This window comes from Mus pahari, chromosome 12 (genome assembly GCF_900095145.1).
Source record: "Mus pahari chromosome 12, PAHARI_EIJ_v1.1, whole genome shotgun sequence".
NCBI classification, from domain to species: Eukaryota; Metazoa; Chordata; class Mammalia; order Rodentia; family Muridae; genus Mus; species Mus pahari.
The window spans coordinates 87705745-87726189 of record NC_034601.1 but is presented as its reverse complement, the minus strand read 5'-3'; the positions used below and the strand labels follow the sequence as shown (position 1 = coordinate 87726189).

Genomic DNA, 20445 nt, shown 5'->3' with positions numbered 1-20445 from the left:
AGTTGGGCTCTGCTTTTCTTCATTCTTCAGGGTCCCCAGCACTTGGTACATTGTCTAGTGTGCACAGAATACATTTCGTGTTCTTTCTAGTGTGCATAGAATGTGGAAGAAACATTCCTTGTTACACATATTTCAACCTTAGAGTAGAAAACCCTGGTTGAGGAAGAAAGGGAGAATCCATTCTTCTTGTAGGTAAAGGCTGCACTCAATTCTGTAATCCATGTGTCTGTCAGCATCTTCGTGAGTTATGTCCTCCTCAGTAACTTCTGAGAGTGTGGATCTCACTGCTATAATCTAAGCTAAATTCATAGAAAACCCCACTTCAGGTTACCCCTTCCAAGAACTCTTCCCTGACCAGCCATCTCTCTTCTCTATCCATAATCCTGCAATTCTCGCTGGGCTCCTAACTAGTTAATATCTCCTCTTTACTGAGCATCTGTCCCCTTGTGACATGTCTCTGGCCAGTTCTTTACAGTGTCCCTCGGTACTCCATGGATTCCTGGTACACATGATAGGCTCATAATAAATGTTCACAGAACCATGGCTCCATCATTTGGAGCAGTGATATTGTCTTGCAATGGAACTTTCATCCATGTTCCATAAATTTTCTACAAAATCTACATCCCACCAGTGTAGGAAAAGCCTTTCACATTCTCAGCAAAGAGTCTTCTTGCCAGTGTGTCAGTCAAGGCTGGATCAATCCAGTCCAGGAAACATGAACTCAGCAGATCTGTGGTTCACCCACACAGGGCTTCCTCAACCTATCCATCACCTCTTAGGTGACCCTCCTTCCATGACTTGAAGGCAGATGAGTGTCCTTGGTTTTCTGTTTACCAAAATAATAATGATATTATAGAGTCCATATCCATGTCTGCCTCTGTGACCACCCAGTCTGGAAACACCCAGAACAAATCCATAATATCAGCTGGTAGGAAGAAAACATAGGAGGGTAGTTGTCTCCCACTTTATATATCTTCTTTCTTGCCAGGAGCTCCCTGGTGCTCTGACTCCCCCTTTCTTTTGGTTCTTGGAGAAACTACATCTCTACGTGGACATTCTGGTCTTTGTAACAGTTCCCCAACATCTGCTCATGTGGCCCATCCCCACTCACTGGACTGTGGTTATTATATCTGATCCCTTCTCTCCTCCTTGGGTACCGAAGCCCTTTTTTCTCCTAGGTCTGTTCCCCTGGCCCCTTTCCTCTCCCATCTCCTAGAGTATGGGAACTTCAGCACCTTGGTCAGCACCTAGCACCCTGCCTTGGTTGGCATCACTTCTGTGTCAGTCCTTAGATAATAGGGTTTGCCTAGATAGTTGCTGTCTCTGAGCCTCCTCCTTCTGCAGCTTCAACAGGACTATCATCCCAGGGAAATATTTTCCAGTGTTCCTGTGCCAGTGCCTTCACCCTAGTCTTTCTTTCTTCTGTCTCCTTATATTAAAGCCTTTTACAGTTCTTCCATCTTTAGGAGTTGCAAACACCCATGCTCATTCTGATCTTTGGCCTTTAGCCATATCTCTTTAAGCCACCGCTGCTGTTTTACTATTGTCCCTGGACTTTCACACTGAAAATCAAATCCTTGGTTTGTCAGGGTGTCCTGAGAGTTTAGTCAAATGAGACAGTTGCTTTGAATTGTATTGGAATGGCCCAGATGGTGAAGTATTTTACAACAAGGGTCCATGAGCACAGTAATCCTGAGACTGAGATCAACAAGCTTGAAAACACAGAAACCATCAGACCTTGTGGTTGCAGTGTTCCCACAGACTCAGGAATCACTGGAACAAGAGCCTGTGTTTATGAGGTACCCAGCCCAGTGCCCTGAAGGAAGAATGGAATTGCAAGTTAAAAAACAAATATAACTAGGAGAATTGTAGCATAATCCAGATTGATATCCTTGGAGTACACAGACTGCAAAGTGTGGCTGCAAACCTAAGTCTGGGGGTAGAAACCTGAGTGGGGAATGTTTGGAGACAGCTACAGGAGCAAGCAATAGAATTTATGTGGAAATATCTTACACTTCTCCTGGTTCAGTGTCTGGAGAGACACTGTTTTCTACAGGTAAAAAGTGAATTCTGAAGAGGTGGTGATCTTTTGAGTCATATTGGAAGGTTGTTTGGCAAATAGACACCTACAAGGACTTAGGCTGGGTCAAAGGAACCTATACCTAGTGACTGCTGAGTCCTCGGCATTATGTACAATCATTCCCTCCTTGCCTTGGTATCTCATGTGGCTGGGGAAGCTAGAAGGAGGAGGAGGGGAAGGAGGAGGAGGAGTCGACATTCATTTACCTCCCCGGGCTCTCAGTCTCTCCCACAGCCCATATACATGGCTGCAGTGGAAATGATTGTTTCTGTTTGTTCTTGCTCTTCCAGAAACTTTCATCTTAATCTTAATAGAGCCTTCAGCCAGCCCAGTGTCTGCTTCCTCCCACGCTTCTTTGTGTTTTGCAAAGCTGGAGGTTCCTCCCTTCATCAAAGCATCTTCATGAGGCCTGGCTTTCCCTCTGACAGGCTCCTCATCGGACATCATTTCACTGAAATAAAATTTCCCCTCATTCATCCTCTATCAGATCTCATAATTCAGTGTTTAGCCACATTCTCTCCCTGTCACAGTATCCTACCTCAGTCTTCCCAACTCAAAAGATGCCTGTACTTTGCACTTTGATAATGATGATCTTTACACATCCATAGTGATGAACCATTGACACTATGTGTGATTTTCCAAGAAGCAAGAGCCTTACAAGCAGTCTGAAGTCATGTGTTTTTTGTTTCTTCAAGTCTTGATTTACCTCGGGATAAGGCAGCCCCCTTTTGATCGTCACTACTGTGGCAAAAGTGTTGTCATCCCCAGGATGCTGGTGTCTATGGGCATTCCCTTTGTACACTCACGTATTTATCATGTGTTTACTGTGCTCTTCCTCCTGCCAGGCACTGGGTGAGCACTGGTAATGCACACTGGATGGCAAGTGTGACTTCTGTCACTCAAGTGTGTTGGACATCACAAGAGAGGTTCTGGGAGTGGAGGATGGGTATTCATCCTCTCCACTCATGGTCTCAGGGTGTCTTTTCTCCTATAACCAATACTTGCTAATGACTACCCAATCTCAGTCAACTGCCCAACCCTTCTGAAATTTGGATGACCTCATCATCTTCGACCAAAGCCCTAAAAATCTTTCTGTTCAATATGCCACATATTCCATGATATCTATTCACAATAGGCAGGCACTGGCATTCAAAGTACCTGAGGTTGAAAAAAGAATTCCTTCCACAAAAGAATCAGGATAAAATGAGTTTTAAGAATTAAAGTTGATCAAGGTGTTCACTTTGTCGGATTTGCACCAAGGTTGAACAGGCATATGCAGAATGATCTTAGTTTTATTACACTTGATTTGGGAAGAAATGGTCAGATATGGCTAAGAGTTTTGCTGCTATTTTGTATCTTTTAGATCTAGGGGCCTGCAGGGAAGCAATGTCTGAAGTATATGTAGCTTGTCACCATACACTGTAGAATAGCTCTTGTGTGTGTGTGTGAGGCTTCTGCAGAACTGGCTTCCACCTCTGTGTCTCCCATTCTGCTCTTCCCCAGACATCCATTCTGTGTTTGTCCAAGGTTCCTCCTGTACTGAGCTCACCTCAGTCCTTTACCCATTGGCATGGGAAATAATTATGTGACCCCATGTCCCCTCTGATGACCAGTTTAGACAAGAAGTTGGAAACATTGTATTGAGATTTCGCTTTGGGGGTGTTTTTTTCTTTCTTCTTTTCTTTTCTTTGTTTTTAGTTTTATTATTTTTATTTTATTCCTATTGTGAACTTTCAAAGGCAGAGGAAAAAAACTCACATCTCTATCTCTTCTTTTTTGAAAAACAAAACCCAAAAGACTCCTGGGATTCTGCTCAAAGAACCAAAGATGTTTCCCCTCAGCTGAACTCGGCCACCATCATTGATATCCACCCTTCCTCCACCTACAGCATCCGCATGTACGCCAAGAACCGGATTGGCAAGAGTGAGCCCAGCAACGAGATCACCATCACGGCGGATGAGGCAGGTAGGTGGCACCGGTTAGAGCCTGCCACCCAGAAATTCACTCTTGTAGCTCAGACACTTAGAATTGGACCTTTCCCGACTCCTGGTGAAGTTCTTTGATGTGGGCTTCCCACCGCCCCGTGGCCTATAAAAGTGCTCATGGCATCTTGGGCAGGTTTTGAGGTCATTGCTTGATACTCAGATGGTCAATTTTCTTAATACAGAAATGTGAGTGGAAAACATTAGGCTAACAATGCTGAGGGACTCAAATGGTGTACAGTTGTTCTGATGCACTGGACCCAAGTAGATGGGGAGACACTAAGTATCTTCCCAAGACCCATGAGATTAAGTGTGGGAGAGAGAATACTGAAATCAGAAACCCCAAGAGTGTGTCTGTGGGCAAGTGGAGAGGTTCTGGTTACTTAATGATTGATAACATTGCTGACTGTCCTTCCACCATGATTAATTATTCCTTATTAAACGTTGAAAACTTTGAAGACACACATAAGCATTTTGACACAGACAAAACCACTCATACTATCCTTTCACCTAGAATTGACCATGTTGACAGAATCTTCTAGATCATTTCTGTGATCTGTTTCACCACTCATGCTTATATCCATGCATGTTCACCAGTGTGCATTTCCACGTGTGTGAACATAGAGACTACATGTCTACTTCATGACTGGATGCAATCAGTTGGCTATTAGAGGACTGAAAACCTAGGTGGTAGCCTTTGGATGCTAGAGGAAAGCAATATTTTGTGGCTTCTGTTAGGGGGAAGCAAGGAGCCAATGTCTGGCTTGTTTCTTGGGGGAAAAAAAAGATTGACAGACACTCAAACCTTCCTTGGTTGGTTTTCCACCATCAATCAGAAATGTTCATAGGTTTGATCCAAGGTCAGAACATCATCTGTCATCTTCCAGTGACTGTTACTCACCTAGAAGTTGGTATCAACTTCCACCCAGGTCACTATTGACTTCCCTCTACTCTGTATATGTGTAGACATTGTGCTGGTATCTCTGAAATACTTTTCTGTGACTCATAGTGGCATTTCTTACCACATATTTAATGTGTCCCACACGGTTGGACCTGTCAGTCCTACCACCATGAGCACCCTGACATCTTTCATCAGCCACTTTTTAAAGATTACTTTCCCATGTTAGATTCTAAGAGGTGTGATTTCTGAACTAACCCAGCCACGTTGTCGTAAGTCTTTGTTATGTGGTCAGGTTTACTCTTGAGGAAATAAGTTTAAATGTGTGGGCAGTATGATGTCCATTTCTCCTATCCACATACTAACTAGGTCTGACCCCACTTAGCTTCCAAGATCAAACCAGATTGTGTGTGTTCAAGGTAGTACAGCCATAAGCCAGAGCTTGTTTCTTGGCACAGGAAGATAGATATCCAATCTTGAACATTGTTTTTAAGGGTGCATGACAGGGTGCTGTACATTTAATTCCTGGACTGTCTCTTGGTGTATGATATGACGAGTGCATTTTCCTCCTCATACAGACAGACCTGATCACTGGGAAACCAAATTCTGGGTTCTGGAAGTGCTTTGATTTGCTCAGAAAAAAAAAATAGAAAATGAGTGTGGATGCATATTTCAGTTAAAAAAAAAAAAGAATCCAGAATCTTATTAAAATGTTAACCTACCCTGTCCCTAACTTTCTGGAATTACAGTACACTGGCTATTCAGAGGATATGTTTTCCATATCATTCAATCCAAAATGCAGCCGTTGACTATATGCTCAGCTTCTTCCTGCCTCTCACATCCCTGTCACTCACTCTTTCCAGCACCATCTCTTGCAGCTGCTCCTGCTGATGGCCATTAGGAGCACTGTTGTTGCAGGCTGGGTCCTTTCCTCCTCACCTCTGCAGCAGCCTTTGGTTTCCATGGCAGCATCCCTGCCTGAAGCCAGGAAGCCAGGTGAACAGCGCTGCTCAGTCTCTGTGCAGACAGAAATGAAATCTCGCTCCTTTAGCTGACCGACTAGGCTCCTGGCTGCTACCTGGGTGCTGGCTTGGGCAGCCCCACTCGGGATCTGGTTTGACGATCAGATAAAGCAAGAATGAGAAGAGACTAGTAGACCGGCTTTGTCTTGGGGCAGGATTTGCATGACTAAAATCAGAAAATCATTTTCCATGTGTGACTCATGGATGGAATACCACCAGCGTCACAAACCTGCAGTCTCTCCTTAGAACTGACTGTGGTGTCTGCAGATGCCACGGCCACATGGCCATCTCCTACAGTGATGCCCAAAGGCATGTCTTTGTGGGCCTTTCTGATAGTTTCCTGAAAATAAAGAGTTTGTCAAACAATGAACATTGGCTGGAAGCTTCTGGAAGCTATAGTCGTGTGGTGCCCTAGTGTTGGGTACCTAAAGCACCCATTATACCCGTTGAGAACACGTTTGTGAGGTGCTTAGCCCTGGGTACCCATCCCTCTCAACTACTTTGAAGCTACAGGCAGTAACCCCCAGCCACACTCTGACCTCTGACCTCTGGCCCTTTGCTGTGTGTACTTCCTTCCCACTCTGCTAAACCTTCCAAACTTTGTCTCTGCTTCTCTGTGCTTTTCCTAGAAGAGCCAGGTCAGAGACATTACCACCCTGTGAAGTTACTTATCTCATCCCTGCGTGGACTTCATGTTCAAGTCTTGCTATTTCAGGTCAAGGAACTTGATGACAATAGCAGATAAGGTTTGCTGTCACTTCGCCATGAGCCCCAGCGTCCTGAGCTATGCCATGACTCCAGAACACCAGAAAGTATTTGCTATTTATGTCCCAGCCATGTGTTCCTAGTATGAAAGGAGAGTTCTAACTGTAGGGTGTCTGTGTATATGTGTGTGTGTCTCTGTGTGTGTGCTTTTGTGTGCCTGCACATATGTATGTGTGTGTATATGTGTTTGTGCCTGTGTGTATGTATGTGTCTATGTGTATGTGTGTGCATGTATGTGTGTGTGTATCTCTGTGTCTGTGTCTGTGTGTGTCTATGTGTCCATGTGTGTATATATGTCTATGTGTGTGTACGTCTCTGTGTGTTTGTGTGTCTGTATGAATGTATTGAGTATACATTTCAACATGATATAACAGTATGGTTTGTGTGTGTAGTAAGAAAATACATGTAGTGTTAAATCCACACTGAAGATTATGAAGGGTGTTAGGGTCTGAATACTGATATTCCCCCAAGTTCACTAAGTCCCCATATCCTTTTAGTAAGAGGTAGGATCATAAGGAGCTGAGTAGACTGTGAGGATTGTGTCATTATGAATAGAAGGAATCACTTATACCAGGCATGAGAGAGTTCACCGGCCCCTTCCACCTCGTAAGGACATGGGAAAGGCACATCTACACTTCTGTCAAAATACAATCTTCTGGTGCCTTCATATTGACATCTGAGATTCTAGAAACCAGTTTCTATACAGATTGAAGTCCTGATTCTTAGGAGATTCTTAGCTGTGTGTTTTCTTATTAGGGTAGCTTGAAAAGACTGAAATGAGAGATTCAGACAGAAAAGATAAAAGCAGCTAAGGGCAACGCAAGCAGGCTAATAGGAACAAGAGGCAAGATGGAGTAAGACCATTCTACCACAGCTCTGACCTCCGCCACAGCAGTCTTAGTCTTCTTCCCTGCCCCCTTCCATGTCTTGGGTCATAATCTACAGAGAGCTCCATTAGGATCTTCCGAGTACTCATGCCTCTGAGTAAGGTGTCACTATTTCAAATCTGGACACTTATCACCATCTATTCTAGCAATGCTGTTGGCCCTCTGCATCTGGCAGCTCTCAACTGGAGTCTGGTGCAAGGATCCCCTCTGATGGACCCACTGTTAACAATCCTTCCCTTTCTTGATTGGAGCATGGTCAAACTTAACCAAGGAGGTCAAATTCCACCCATTAACCCAATGAAAAGAATAATATGATCTAAGCATATTGTGTTTGTATAAGAAATTACCAAATAATTTCTTTTAAAAAATTAAGAAGAGAAAAATGTAACAGAGATTGCATAGAGGCAAATTATCATGCTTTGTGAAAAAGTTTGAAGACCTTGAACTTACACATTTGCACCCCAGGAAATTGATTTAAGATCCCCACAGCATCCATCACAAAGCTGCCTGAAGAAAGAATTGCTACCATTAGCACAGCGCTCCTTCCTAATGTTGGAAATATCATTGCTCTGAGCCTCAATTCCAGGGTATTTTTATGTGAAAGCGTCCACGTGAATAATCACACCACTTAAATGCACTTGACCTCGGAAAGCAAATATGTAGCAAAGATCGCACCATTTAGCACACTCTTCTTGACTCCCCCTTATGCCCCCAAAATAAGTCAGAGTAAGTAGAAACGCTATCAGAGTTGACAAGATCAGCTCTTAATGGACCAGAAGTGCCTCTGACTTCCCAGGGCTCTGTGATAAAGATCAGACAAGTCACACAGTGGCTGACCCCTGCCAGAGAGCCACTTCCCATCAGCAGCTGGACCCTGAGGTTGTATGACCCTGAGTGTCAGTGACTGAATGTAGGGTGGCTAATCCCTTTATCATCTTCATTAGGAATCTGGATGGCAATGTGGAAGTTCAATTATGCTGAGGCGCCTTGAATGTCACTGTGTTTTCACAGACTAGCACGAGATAGATGGTTTGGGTTTCAGAGAGGTTACCACAGAGCACTGGCTTTCCAGCAGATCTGCTCTGGGGACGGGCCAGCCATGTCCTGTATGTGACAGTGGCTTTAGCCACATCCTTTTTTGTTTGTTTGTTTGTTTTTGTTTTGTTAGTTACTGTCCGGTTTACTTTTCACTGGGGGAGAACCTTAGAAATTAATCCTGGAGAAATCATCAGTAGTCTTGCTGTCCTTATGTGTGGGAGCATCATCCTGATGCTAACTTAGGATGCTCCGGACATGTTCTAGAATATTCTAGAGTGGTCTTCCCCCTTCTCCCTCACAACTTTCCATTCTCTGTCTATTTATCTTCTCTATACATCCTGTCTCACCCTATTAGGATTCTCCCCTTCCCCCAACTCTCTCTATAAAGTAGCGTGATCAGTACCAGATTTTTCTGGTCTCTTCTTTTGGTTTACTTTCATCCCCCTCTCACATGCACAGCAACAGTAGCCTGTGTTTTTTTATCCTTCATCTTAGGCCCTAGAAAAGTGTTTGACACATGATATTACTGAATAAATAGTCTAGATGAATGAGTTCTTAATCCATCAGTAGCTTTACATGAACTCAGTCTCTATTTTGTATCAAAAAATATGATTTTCATGTTTTCATTGAGCAGAGTCTGACAACTTTCCCTACAAAAACAACTTGTTTTCATATATCCAGCCCCTCCAGACAAAGATCTACATGTGAGATCATACAGTGGCTCCTGAGTCTTTTATTTGATCCTAACCCACTGTATAAAGTCTTACATACATGCATACATACATACACACATACATATACATATATATTCCAGTTTGAACTGTTAGTCAGTTTCCCCTCTGTCACATGACTGTGTGTCATTATAAAATCAAGGGAACACAAATGAGGAAAAATACATGACATTTGTCTTTCTTGGACTGGCTTAATACACCTACAAAGGTTTTCTCTGTTTCTGTTTTCCTGCAAACAAAGTAACTTTTTTTCTCTTTATGGCTAGAAAATATCCAACTGTCTCTAGGAAGCTAGGACATGGGTACATTCTCTTTCTTCACTCCAGTGGTGATGGGCTCTGAGACTGGATATACCACTTAGCTACTGAGGACAGCACTGAATGGTCACCAGTCCTCTTCTCCACAATGGCCTGACTTGTAGGTGCTCATCAACTCCCAAGCAGGAAGGCAGAGACAGACATTTGTGAGGGCGACTCATCAGGAAGGTTATCCCCAGCTCAATCAACAAACTTAGGACTCCGGTTGTAGCTTGGATATGGATACATTTCTGTGGGGGAGAGAATGTTTTGAGATCCTGGTGCCTCACTGCTCTTTAAGAGGCAATGGGCTGTCAGGAGAGGGAAGCTCATTAGACAGGGTATGGCCAGATCAGGACGAACCCATGCAGACCAGCCAGTGGGCAGAGAATGGTTGGGAGAAGAAAGAAATGTCACAGTCAAGTGGATCTCTCCTTGATGTGTTTAGCCAAACAGGATGAGTGAACATTGTCTTGCTGTGGACCTGCAAAAACATTAGAAATTATAAAAGGTCTCTAATCCTTGCTGTTTTACAGATTAGCCTTTTTTTTTTCCTTTTGTAGATGTGCAAAGATCATCAGTTCTGGGAATTGATGCTAATTATCAGCCTTTGCCTTCAGTCTCCACCTACTGTGGGGAAACTGCTGTGTATTCTAATATGAAAAACACAAACAAACAAACAAACAAACAAAAAACCTTCTCAGGGATGGAGAAATAACTCAGCCATTAAGAGTGCTTGCAGCTCTTGGAAAGGACCCAAATTCAGTTCCCAACACCTATGTTGTGTGGGTCACAACTGCCTGTAACTCCAACTCCAAAGGATCTAACATCCTCTTCTGGACACCTGCACTCATGTGTATTTACCCATATGTATGAGCATGTATACACAATGGCACACACACACACACACACACACACACACACACACACACGTACATAGACATTTAAAAATAAAACATCTAAATATTTTAAAACACTCCATTTTATGTTATAACTTTGATTTTGGGGTGTGTAGACAATTCTTAATTATCAAATACCAACATGATTTTTAAATTTAGTGCAATAAGTAGAATAACTTGTGAGTTGCTGGGTCCATTTCAGTGTTAGGAATTCCCTCTGCCTTGACCTTGTTTTACAGAAGTTGCCCATGGTGATGTAAGAGCCTTTGGAAGCTCAGCAAGGTTTATATTAAATGAATCCTTTGTCTGACTAAAGTGGCTTTCTCATAATGTTTCAGAAACAACAGTTAGTTCTCTTTGCAACCTTCAGTCCTCCCTCAAAATAGAAGAGAGTAAGTGGAGACCTTGTTAGAGCTGGCAAGGTCAGCTTAAAAATGTTTTTTCAAGAATGATTTTGATGGAGTCTAGAGAGATGATGGCTCAACAGGTAAGAGAACATATTGCTCTTACAGCGGTCCGGAGCTTAGCTCACACCATTGATGCTAGGTGACTCAAAATGACCTGTAACTCCAGCCCCAGGGGTTTGATGTCACTGGCCTCTGTAGGTACTGAATTTATGTGCTCATACCTATAACAATGCACATGCACAGACATGTAATTGAAAAGTTTAAAATCCTTTTTTTTAAAAAAAAGAACAATTTTAATAGGGAAGCCACATGCATTTCTGTTGCTGACATGAGAAGAAATCTATTCCACGGTTTTTTTGTTTGTTTGTTTGTTTGTTTTTAATCAGGTCTGACAACAAGTTTCCTCATGAAGTATTTGATTTGCAAAAATCAGAGACAAGGCTCTGACAGTAAAGTCCCAGTAGCTGGATGCTAGGAAGTAGCCTTGATACTGGGAGAGTCTTTTTACAAATAGATTAGTAAACCCACAGGTCTCAGTGCCCCAGATATACTGCTGAGCCTGGACCTGTTAAGGAGAAGGAAGGGGCTCTGGTCTCACATCTACAAAGCACTCTATTCCTTCCAGAAAAGGACTCCTTCTGGACTCCGCTCCTGAGAGACCATAGGAGACCAAAAGCACAGAAGTCTTGGATGCTAGGGTCTCGGGTGCATGGTTGTCTGCCTACGTGGAAATCACAGCTGTAGAGGCTCCCAGGCAAGGGCAGATTTGACAGAGGGAAGTTAAAGCTGAAGGGCAAAGACTGCATCTGAGCTGTCTAGAGCCTGTGCACTTTTATTCTGCTGAGGCACTGGACATAGGAAAGATGCACATGAACAGAAGAATATGAAGTAAATGGTAGAAGGACTCCATCCAGGGAGTGACCAGGACACGTGGGAGCTTCCGTGTACTTGGAGCTATGCCTCCTTTCAAAGATTCCAAGTCAGGGCCAGAATTAATGTTTGGTAACATAGCAGAAAGTGGGGTAGGGTTTGAGGCCAGGCTACAGCAGGGCGTCAGGCTAAGGGGTCCCTGGTGCTGACAGAGGCAGCAGAGGATAAACTGGTGGCCGACTTCATGGAACGCCTGAACGCTCCTGGGAACGAAACATGAGTTAGTTAGCAGGCCATGGGCTGAAGTTCCTCCTCCTCTGTGCAGTCCTCAGGCACAGAAACACCCCCACTGGCCCTTAGATTCTTAGCAGTAGAGCACAGGGCACACTGTTTCCTGGGCTTAACATCTGGCACTGCTGCCAAGGTCCTTTGTCCCTCTCACAAGCCCTGCCCTATGGGACCCGGCTGTCCTTCTGTCCCCATTTCCTGGCAGCTCTCCAACTCCTGTCTTCTCACAGACTAGCAGCTTGGGCATCCATCTTTCTCATATCTTTTCTGTGTTATTTTATTAAACTGGGCTGCACAAGGCCATTTCTATGCAATATGTTTTTAGTTCACCTACCCCACCTTCCATTAACCCGCCCCTCCCATTCATCCCATTTGCTCTCCTAGACAGCTACATTTTTTTTTTTCATGCCATCTATACAGATCCAATTTCACTTTTCTATTTAAACTCTCTGACTGGCACATGAGAAAAACATGCGATTATTGTCCCGAGTTAGAACGTATTTGCTTAATGTGGTCAGCCTTCCTTGTTTTGCTCTCCGTGGGGCCGAGTAGAATACCACCATGTATCTAAGCCACAGTATCTCCGTCTATCTCTCTGCTGACGGACGCCTAGATTGGTTCCATAACATAGTCATCATGAATAGTGCTGCAGGGAACATGGTTGGGAGGGGGGCTGGAGAGAGGCTCAGAGCTCTTCCAGAGGTCCTGAGTTCAATTCCCAAGCAACCGCATGGTGGCTCACAACCATCTGTAATGGAATCCAATACCCTCTTCTGGTGTGTCTGAAGACAGATATAATGAGCTCATACACATGAAACAAACAAATAAAATAACAACAACAGCAAAACAAACAAACAAACAAAAAACCAAAACCTGTGAATGAACAAATGTCCCTGGGACATGGTGACTTGGTGTCTGTTGGGTAAACACCCGGAAGCAGGTAGCTGGCCTGTGTGGTAGGCGTCTGCTGTTAGTTCTATGAGGATCCTTGAAACTGACTTCTGTAGCCTCTAGACCAGTTGACTTTCTGAGCAGCAGGTATAGTACTTCCTCTGTCCCCTGCCTCTCCATATCCAGCCAGTGGCACTTTATCCCTCACTCACCATCTTTAAGTCTTCTAAAGAGTTACCTCCCTCAGCCTTTCCCCAGACCAGGGGTGAAGGTCTCTGACGCTGAGCAGCAGAGCACACTCGTTTCCACGAACTACAGCCACTTCCTAAGCTCTTGCTGTGGGCCTGCAGCCTTCAGTCCTTTTTTACTGCTTTGATTCCGATACTCAGTCTTACTGTCATATAGAGTCAACCCTCAGAATCCCCGAGGTCTGTATCTATAGGTTCAAACTTCAGGTTAGAGTTTTAAAGATTGCATCTGAATTGTATACATATAGACTTTTCTTCTGGCATTATTCCATAAACAACACAGAATCACAACTCTTGTCAGGGCCTTTATGTTGTGTTAGGTGTCCTGAGCCCCCTAAAAATGGTTTAAAGTACACCAAAACATGAGTGTATGTTTTCTGCTGTTTTATAGACGACCTGACTGTTGTTGGTTTTTTTTCTGTCTGTTTTGAGTAAAGAGACAATGATGTTTATACCTGCTTCCTTACAACAGAAAAAACCAATCCACCTCTGATATGTACAGCTGCCCTGCTCCAGGGCCGCTTCTGTCTTCAACCAGATGGTATTTCTTGAAGTTTACCTGTGTTCTTTCTGGCTTAGCATCCTCCCTCCTGAAAAATTATAATTATAGTACCATGCTCGTTTTTTGTTTATTGTTTTCATAGCATCCCTATGGTATACATTTATCCTGTGACATTGAAAGGAAACTGAGTCACAGAGATGTTAAATAACTCACATAAGCCAGCACAGTCAGTGGAGCCTTGTAGGGAAGCCACAAGCTCCAGATTTGCAAGGACAGCATGACACTAATCTCTCTGAGCAGAAGCAAACCATCTTCCTCTGCACCAAGGCCTGCCTAGACCCAGCCTTGGAGACTTTACCCTCCCTTCACCTCTGACCACTTTGTGATCATTTCTTATCGGCACCCTGCTGTCTCCACCCTGGCAGAAATGACTCTTTTGAGTCTCGTCAATCTCTGCTAGCTCTGATTTAGAGAATGAAAACTGGGTTGGAAACCACTTTCCATCTACTAACACATCCCAGGTATGAACTGCCCAACTCTTACTGATGTAACTCTCACTACTACACAGCCACATCGGATAAAAATGGATTGACACAAATGACAAGCTCGGTGTCATCTCCCTATGTGGCCTGAGCTCCTGCCTCATGAGAACCTTTAACTGTGGAACTAGAGTCATCATAGACACCCCCACAGAGGAGTCCTGCCCTGAGCACCTTGAGGAATCCCAACTTCACATCGCTTAAGTCTTCTAGAAGCAGAGAAGGATCCTTCCTTTCCAGAGTTGTGTAACATGGTGTGTGTGTGTGTGTGTGTGTGTGTGTGTGTGTGTGTGTGTGTGTGTGTGTCTGAGATTCCTATTTTACCCCTTACTTTATCTAACTTGGAGCTATTAACCATATAGCCAAAGGCATGCTGAGGAAGAGTACAAGGACAGGACCCTGGGGTTCATGTGCCCATGAGTGAATAAACAGAAAGCAAATATTGTACATGGATTCTAATGCTTTTGCCTGCTGCTCCTGAGAACAAACTCCCCTATGCCAGATATAGGGGCCAGATATAGGGCCAGTAGCTTGTGTTCTACTCTGTACCTCTATCTAACCTGCTTGTGTTCTTTTGGTCCCTACAGCTCCTGATGGTCCACCTCAGGAAGTTCACTTGGAACCCACTTCATCTCAGAGTATCAGGGTTACCTGGAAGGTAAACTGAGCCAACTCATATGTCTTTGACACTTTTCTTAGTATGTAAGCATCGTTACTTTTGTCATGATGCCAGGATACTAACATTTTATTATTTAAAAAAGACTTTCTTTTTCAAATTAGATTTATGGCACCTATATGTATATATGTGTATAGACACATCTAATATATCCATGGTTGCTAGATGACCAGAATTCATCCTGAGACCTATGTCCTTGGGTGGTTTTGCCATTGTGAAATTATCATGGAATATACTTATATGAACTAAGCTGGCTGTGATGCCTCTAACTACATAAGTCTTGGAACAGTCATTACATATACCCTTGGTCCATCGTTGAAATACTGTTGCATGACATAAGCATGTTTGATATCCATAATTTAAATTCCTACATAGTTAATTGTCTATCTCCAAAGAATGAAGTTGCCATTCTTTTGCCCTTAGAATTTAATCAAGGTCTCTTGGATCAGTGTCATGCAGAGAGAGAGTCTGATGCACCCTGACTGAGTGCTATGACTTCATCACAGCAGAAAACCTCTAAGTGCTTCTTAGAAGTGAAGACAGTACTGTGTAGTTCTATGGTACACAATGGTAGGATAAAGAGAAACCTCACTGTGTATTAGCTAGCTGCTACCCTTGAGCAAGCACCTGGGATTCCTGACCATGGACATGAGCCTTGGAAGCAACTGCCTCCCAGGCAGTCTCTGACTGTGTTATTATAGATACAGGCTGGTTGCTGTTTAGCTTGGTGCGGGATGCCCTGACCCAGAGCAGAGCCCACCTTAAAGGTAAACTTTATCAATGAAGGAGGTGATAGTGTCACAGATCAGTGATTTGAGTTGCCACTGTCCCACAAATATGCAAGTTCTGGCACTTACATGTGGGCGAGATACACTGGAAATTAGCCACTTGCTTGGAGAGGTACTTGGCAATGGGCCAAATACTGCTTTATCTAGGGAACTGTTATTGGATCTGTGCTTCTATGAAGATGTACCTACTGCTTCTGGTCTGTATTTCTGTCAAAGCATGGTTTTCTCTTCCCGCCCATTTCCCCCTCTCCTTGCCTCCCTTCCTCTTCCTTTCCCCTTTCTTCTCTTTCCTTTCTCTTCTTTCTCCTATTGACCATCTCATAAAATGATGACCCAGAAGTAGGTTTCCACTGAGGGCGTACATGCCACCTCCGGTATTAACATGGGTTAATGCAGGGAGGCCCTGTGTGTCAGCTTTTTCAGCCCTGGCCAATGAGCTGTGTTTGCAGTGGGCAGCAGGACAGACTGTGTATCGTGGGAGTACGACTGCACCATCCTCAGTCTTTGTGACCAGCCCACTCCTGTGAGCACCACACACTGTACAAAAAAAGTCTCTCAGCATGCCCTAACCCTGTACACATCCCAGCCATGCCGCAGACAGAAGCTGGCTCAGTCTGCCATGAATAGAGGCTCTGAAGTTTCAGCCAACTGTTCCATCATTTACTTGTATTTGGTTACTGGAAAGAGACAGATATTACTGTGGGCCTTGAGAGGGGATTTATTTTGGGGGGTGGGGGTCCTGTAATAAGGATGTGTCTATCTACAGAGCATGTACCTCTTATAGTTAAAATTGGAAACTTCTGGAGCCTTGAATTGTGTCCCAGTGTAAAAAGCTGTACTCAAAGCCAGTGCATTACAGCTAAATTTCTTTCTACAGCAAAATGGATAAATGTGCTGTGGATTGAAGAGCTTTCCTAAGACCACTAGTTAGGTGCTGTGCGGGTGTACAGCCCTGCCCACAAGCATCCATTGCCTGGATCTTGGGTAAACAGGCAGGCACACTGGTGATCGGCCCCACTGAGTGAAGTATAGCTGCTGGAGATTCAGGCAGACTAGCTTAATGCTCCACCTGATGATATAAAAGACTTTAAAGGGCATGACTGTTTAAGGCAAGCTGTGGACTGATCTAAAGGACATGCAGAGACAGCATGTGCTATCAAACATGTCTCTCTGTGATAGAGTTCAGAACATGCATTTTTGTTTAAGGAGCCTACAGAAAAAGAAGAAAGAGAGAGGCGAGGAAAGATAGGAGGAGAGGGACAGCATAAGCCAAAAAGGAAGCCCCCGTGTCAGATACGAGGCATGGATATGAGTGGAACAGTGAGAACCTAAGATGAGGGCTCACTTACCACCATGGGACAGCTAGTCAGGACAGACAAATGTGCCCACTGTGAAGAGAGGAGAGAAGGGCTCTCGGGTCTGAGTGGAGGAAACAGCCATTTTAGAGTTGAAATCCTAAAAAATAAGAACATCCTAAAGGGTTTCAATGATGATAAAGCTAGGCATTAAGATTTTAAAGTATTGTCTCATAAGTAGCCCCTCTGCTGGGTCTCTGTTATTAAAGCAAACTTTACCCTTTTTGCTTTAACTATTTCTTTTACCAAAGAAAAGGGTCAGATTTTAAATTTCTCAGGTATAGTCAAGGCTGCCTATGACCTGAGAATATGAGCAATCACGTAGACACTTGAGGCATCCAATATCAGGCCCAACCACCCTACTTAGGCTAGGATCCTTGCTCCACAGCCATCACCACCCCCAGAGATCCCAGGTGCCTTCCGTCTCTGCCCTCCTTCACGGGTTACCAAGCCACCCCTCTGCCCAGTGCTGGAGTCTCACGTCTTCCATTGTACATGAGTCTCAGAGAAGTTGGGGGGAGAGTCCCCAACATGGAATTGTTCATGACATTTCCAACACACTCACTGCACAGCTCATCTCCTGTGCATCTATCTCCTCTGTGGGTCTGTGCGCTCTTTAGAGCCTTGTCTGTCACATCATATGGTGGATAAGTGAGTAAGTAAACCAAAGGAGTGACCCAGTAAGAGAGTGAGTGAGGAGTAAGTGAGTGAGTGAGTGAGTGAGTGAGTGAGTGAGTGAGTGAGTGAGTGGCTGGTGAATGTGTGAGATCAAAGAGGTAGGTAGGTAGGAAGGGAGAGAGGGAGGGAGGGAGGGAGGGAGGGAGGGAGGAAGGGAGGGAGGGAGGGAGGATGGGAGGGAGGGAGGATGGGAGGAAGGGAGAAAGTGAATGAACTACATAGGGAGGGAATGAAGGAGGAAAGGGGGTAGTGGTCATGAGAGTGGGCAGGCAGGCAATGAATGAATGGGAGGCTCTAACACCTGTGAAGTGGAGTGAAGGAGCCTCCAGTGGTTATCAACCTGAGGGTCATGACCCCTGGGATGTAGAATGACCCTTTCACAAGGGTCACATATCAGATATCTTCCATACCAGATATCACATCACAATTCCTAAGAGTAATAAAATTAGTTATGTAGTAGCAACAAAAATAATTTTATGGTCGGAGGTCAGCTCAACCATATTAAAGGGTTGCAGCATTAGGAAGGTTGAGAACCACTGGTCTAAGCCATGTATTCATAGCACAGTGGCCTTTGAGAAGCATCATGGGTTTCAGAGGCAACCACTGAGAGGGCCCACACTGTTCAGATGCAAAGTGCAGACAGGAACATACAAAGGTCTGACTCATGATTTGGTGGGGGTGCAGAGCATAGAGCATGGTAGACACCAAGCTGAACACCTAGCATGCTTCCCACCGTAAGTCACTGAAAGGTGGAAGGTCACAATCTGTAATGCATTCCTGGACACAGATGGCTGCAAGTCACAGCTGTGAGCCCACAGAGGAACATCCAAGAGCCAGTCCCGAAGTACCCTGTAAGGCAGGATGGGTGTGCAGAATGGGTAGGGCTGCTGCATGTTCTAAGTCAAAGCACAAAGCAGTGGCTTGGCACAGATCAGAGCAAAGTGTGTCCAATGAAAGGAGAAACAAGCAGCAATTAAGTTTCAGTTTCCTCGCTCTGCTCTGGCTGCCAGAAGGGAGGGGCTTGCCTGCAGACTACACGTTTGTTTCTGATTCAATATCAGAAAGAACATTAAAAATCTGAATAATGACATTTATTTGGTAGAATACTTCAAAAATCATGCATTTTTCCCCAGAAAATTCTGCCTTAATCTATTTCTTGAAGCGTCTTTCTGTCTCTCTGTGCATGTCTCTGAGACCAAGAGTCTCACCTCACTTTGTAGCCTAGGCAAACCTGACCTCATAATAAAGCCCAGGCTGATCTGAACTTTGCTATCCTCCTGCCTCAGTCCCCTGAGTGCTGAGATTAGCTCTGTGTGTGTGTGTGTGTGTGTGTGTGTGTGTGTGTGTGTGTGTGATTGCTATAGCAATGCATAAAGAAAACATTCTAAAGTAGAATGTTTGAAATAATTACTCTAGATATCTCAGAAGATTGCAATTGACAGCAGAAAGTATTTCAATTGTAAAATTTTGCTTCAAATGGGAAATCTTTATAGATTGCCTCCAAAATACCCACTTTTCATTCATTCATGCAGTTCTAGCATGCTGAGGGCAGTTGTAAGCCGGTGGCTCACAGAGAAAGCTTGAGGGTATTTCTACTATTGTCCTCTCCTCAGATCAGACACCACAGCAAGGATGCTATTTAATAAGCAGAATTTCTGCTCAGAATTCTAAATGATTTCCATGAAATACTGAAGTGGAGTGTCCAGATGTCTCAGTGAATTTCTGTTATCAAAAGAACACTTTCTACCGAGCCCCATCCCCACCTTCCCCAGTGCCCTGTTCTGTGAAGTACATTATATCTCAGGGATGAGCCTTCACACAGCGGAGACAGCTCTGCCTGATACTTAAAAGCAAACTGCAACATTGCAGGTGTCATCATAGTAAATGTTTAATAAACATCAGGCTGTACCTGCCTCCTCCATCAACGCCCTTCTGACTAGGAAACTGTAGCACACTGGGAAATTGGCTTAGGCCATCCTGCCCTTGCTTCACTGGGCACCAGGACAGCTGTGGTTAGGAGCCCTCTCCTGGCCCCATGATGACTACCCCCATACTGTCATGTTGGGCACTGAATACAGCCATTGTGAATGAAGAATAATCCTCACATTAGAGAGACTTGCGCAGAATCTGGAAGTTGATGGACTGTTGTCAGGCTAGGGACCCTCATGCAGGTAGCTCATGCCTACAAGCCATGATTAATATGAATTCCCTTTATTCTGCCTTCCAACCTCCTGGGGTAAATGTCACATGACACGGTGAAGCTAGAGAAAAAGTGCGTTCAGAGTTTACCTAGTAGCATTTTATTTCCAAATTATAAACCTAGGCTAACGTTCCTCTCTCCTACAAAAATCAAAATTAAAAATTTGTTTTGAAATACATTTTACTTAATGTTTTCAGCCATTCCTTTAATCCTTAGGCTATGAAAGATTACAAATTTGCATTTGCTTTAATGAATTAATCCACTGGTTCTGGTTGGGGATATGGGTACTTTATTGAAAATGCGCACGTGTCTCACAGATATGTAAGGAACTATCAGAATTTCTTGTATTAGCAGATCTAACATCTTCCCCTTTAACAAGACAAGAAAAACTGGCTTCAAAGCCCT

At 44.0% G+C, this 20445-nt stretch overlaps 1 protein-coding gene across 3 annotated transcripts in view; it reads left to right on the top strand.

The window, feature by feature from the left end:
- Positions 1-20445, top strand: part of Dscam (DS cell adhesion molecule) — a 566911-nt gene that overhangs the window by 441019 nt on the left and 105447 nt on the right. For all 3 annotated transcript variants that reach the window (XM_021209063.2, XM_029544386.1, XM_029544387.1), the window contains exons 15-16: positions 3878-4045; positions 14931-15001. In XM_021209063.2, coding sequence (XP_021064722.1) covers positions 3878-4045; positions 14931-15001 — 239 coding nt within the window. The remainder of the gene's footprint in view (positions 1-3877; positions 4046-14930; positions 15002-20445) is intronic.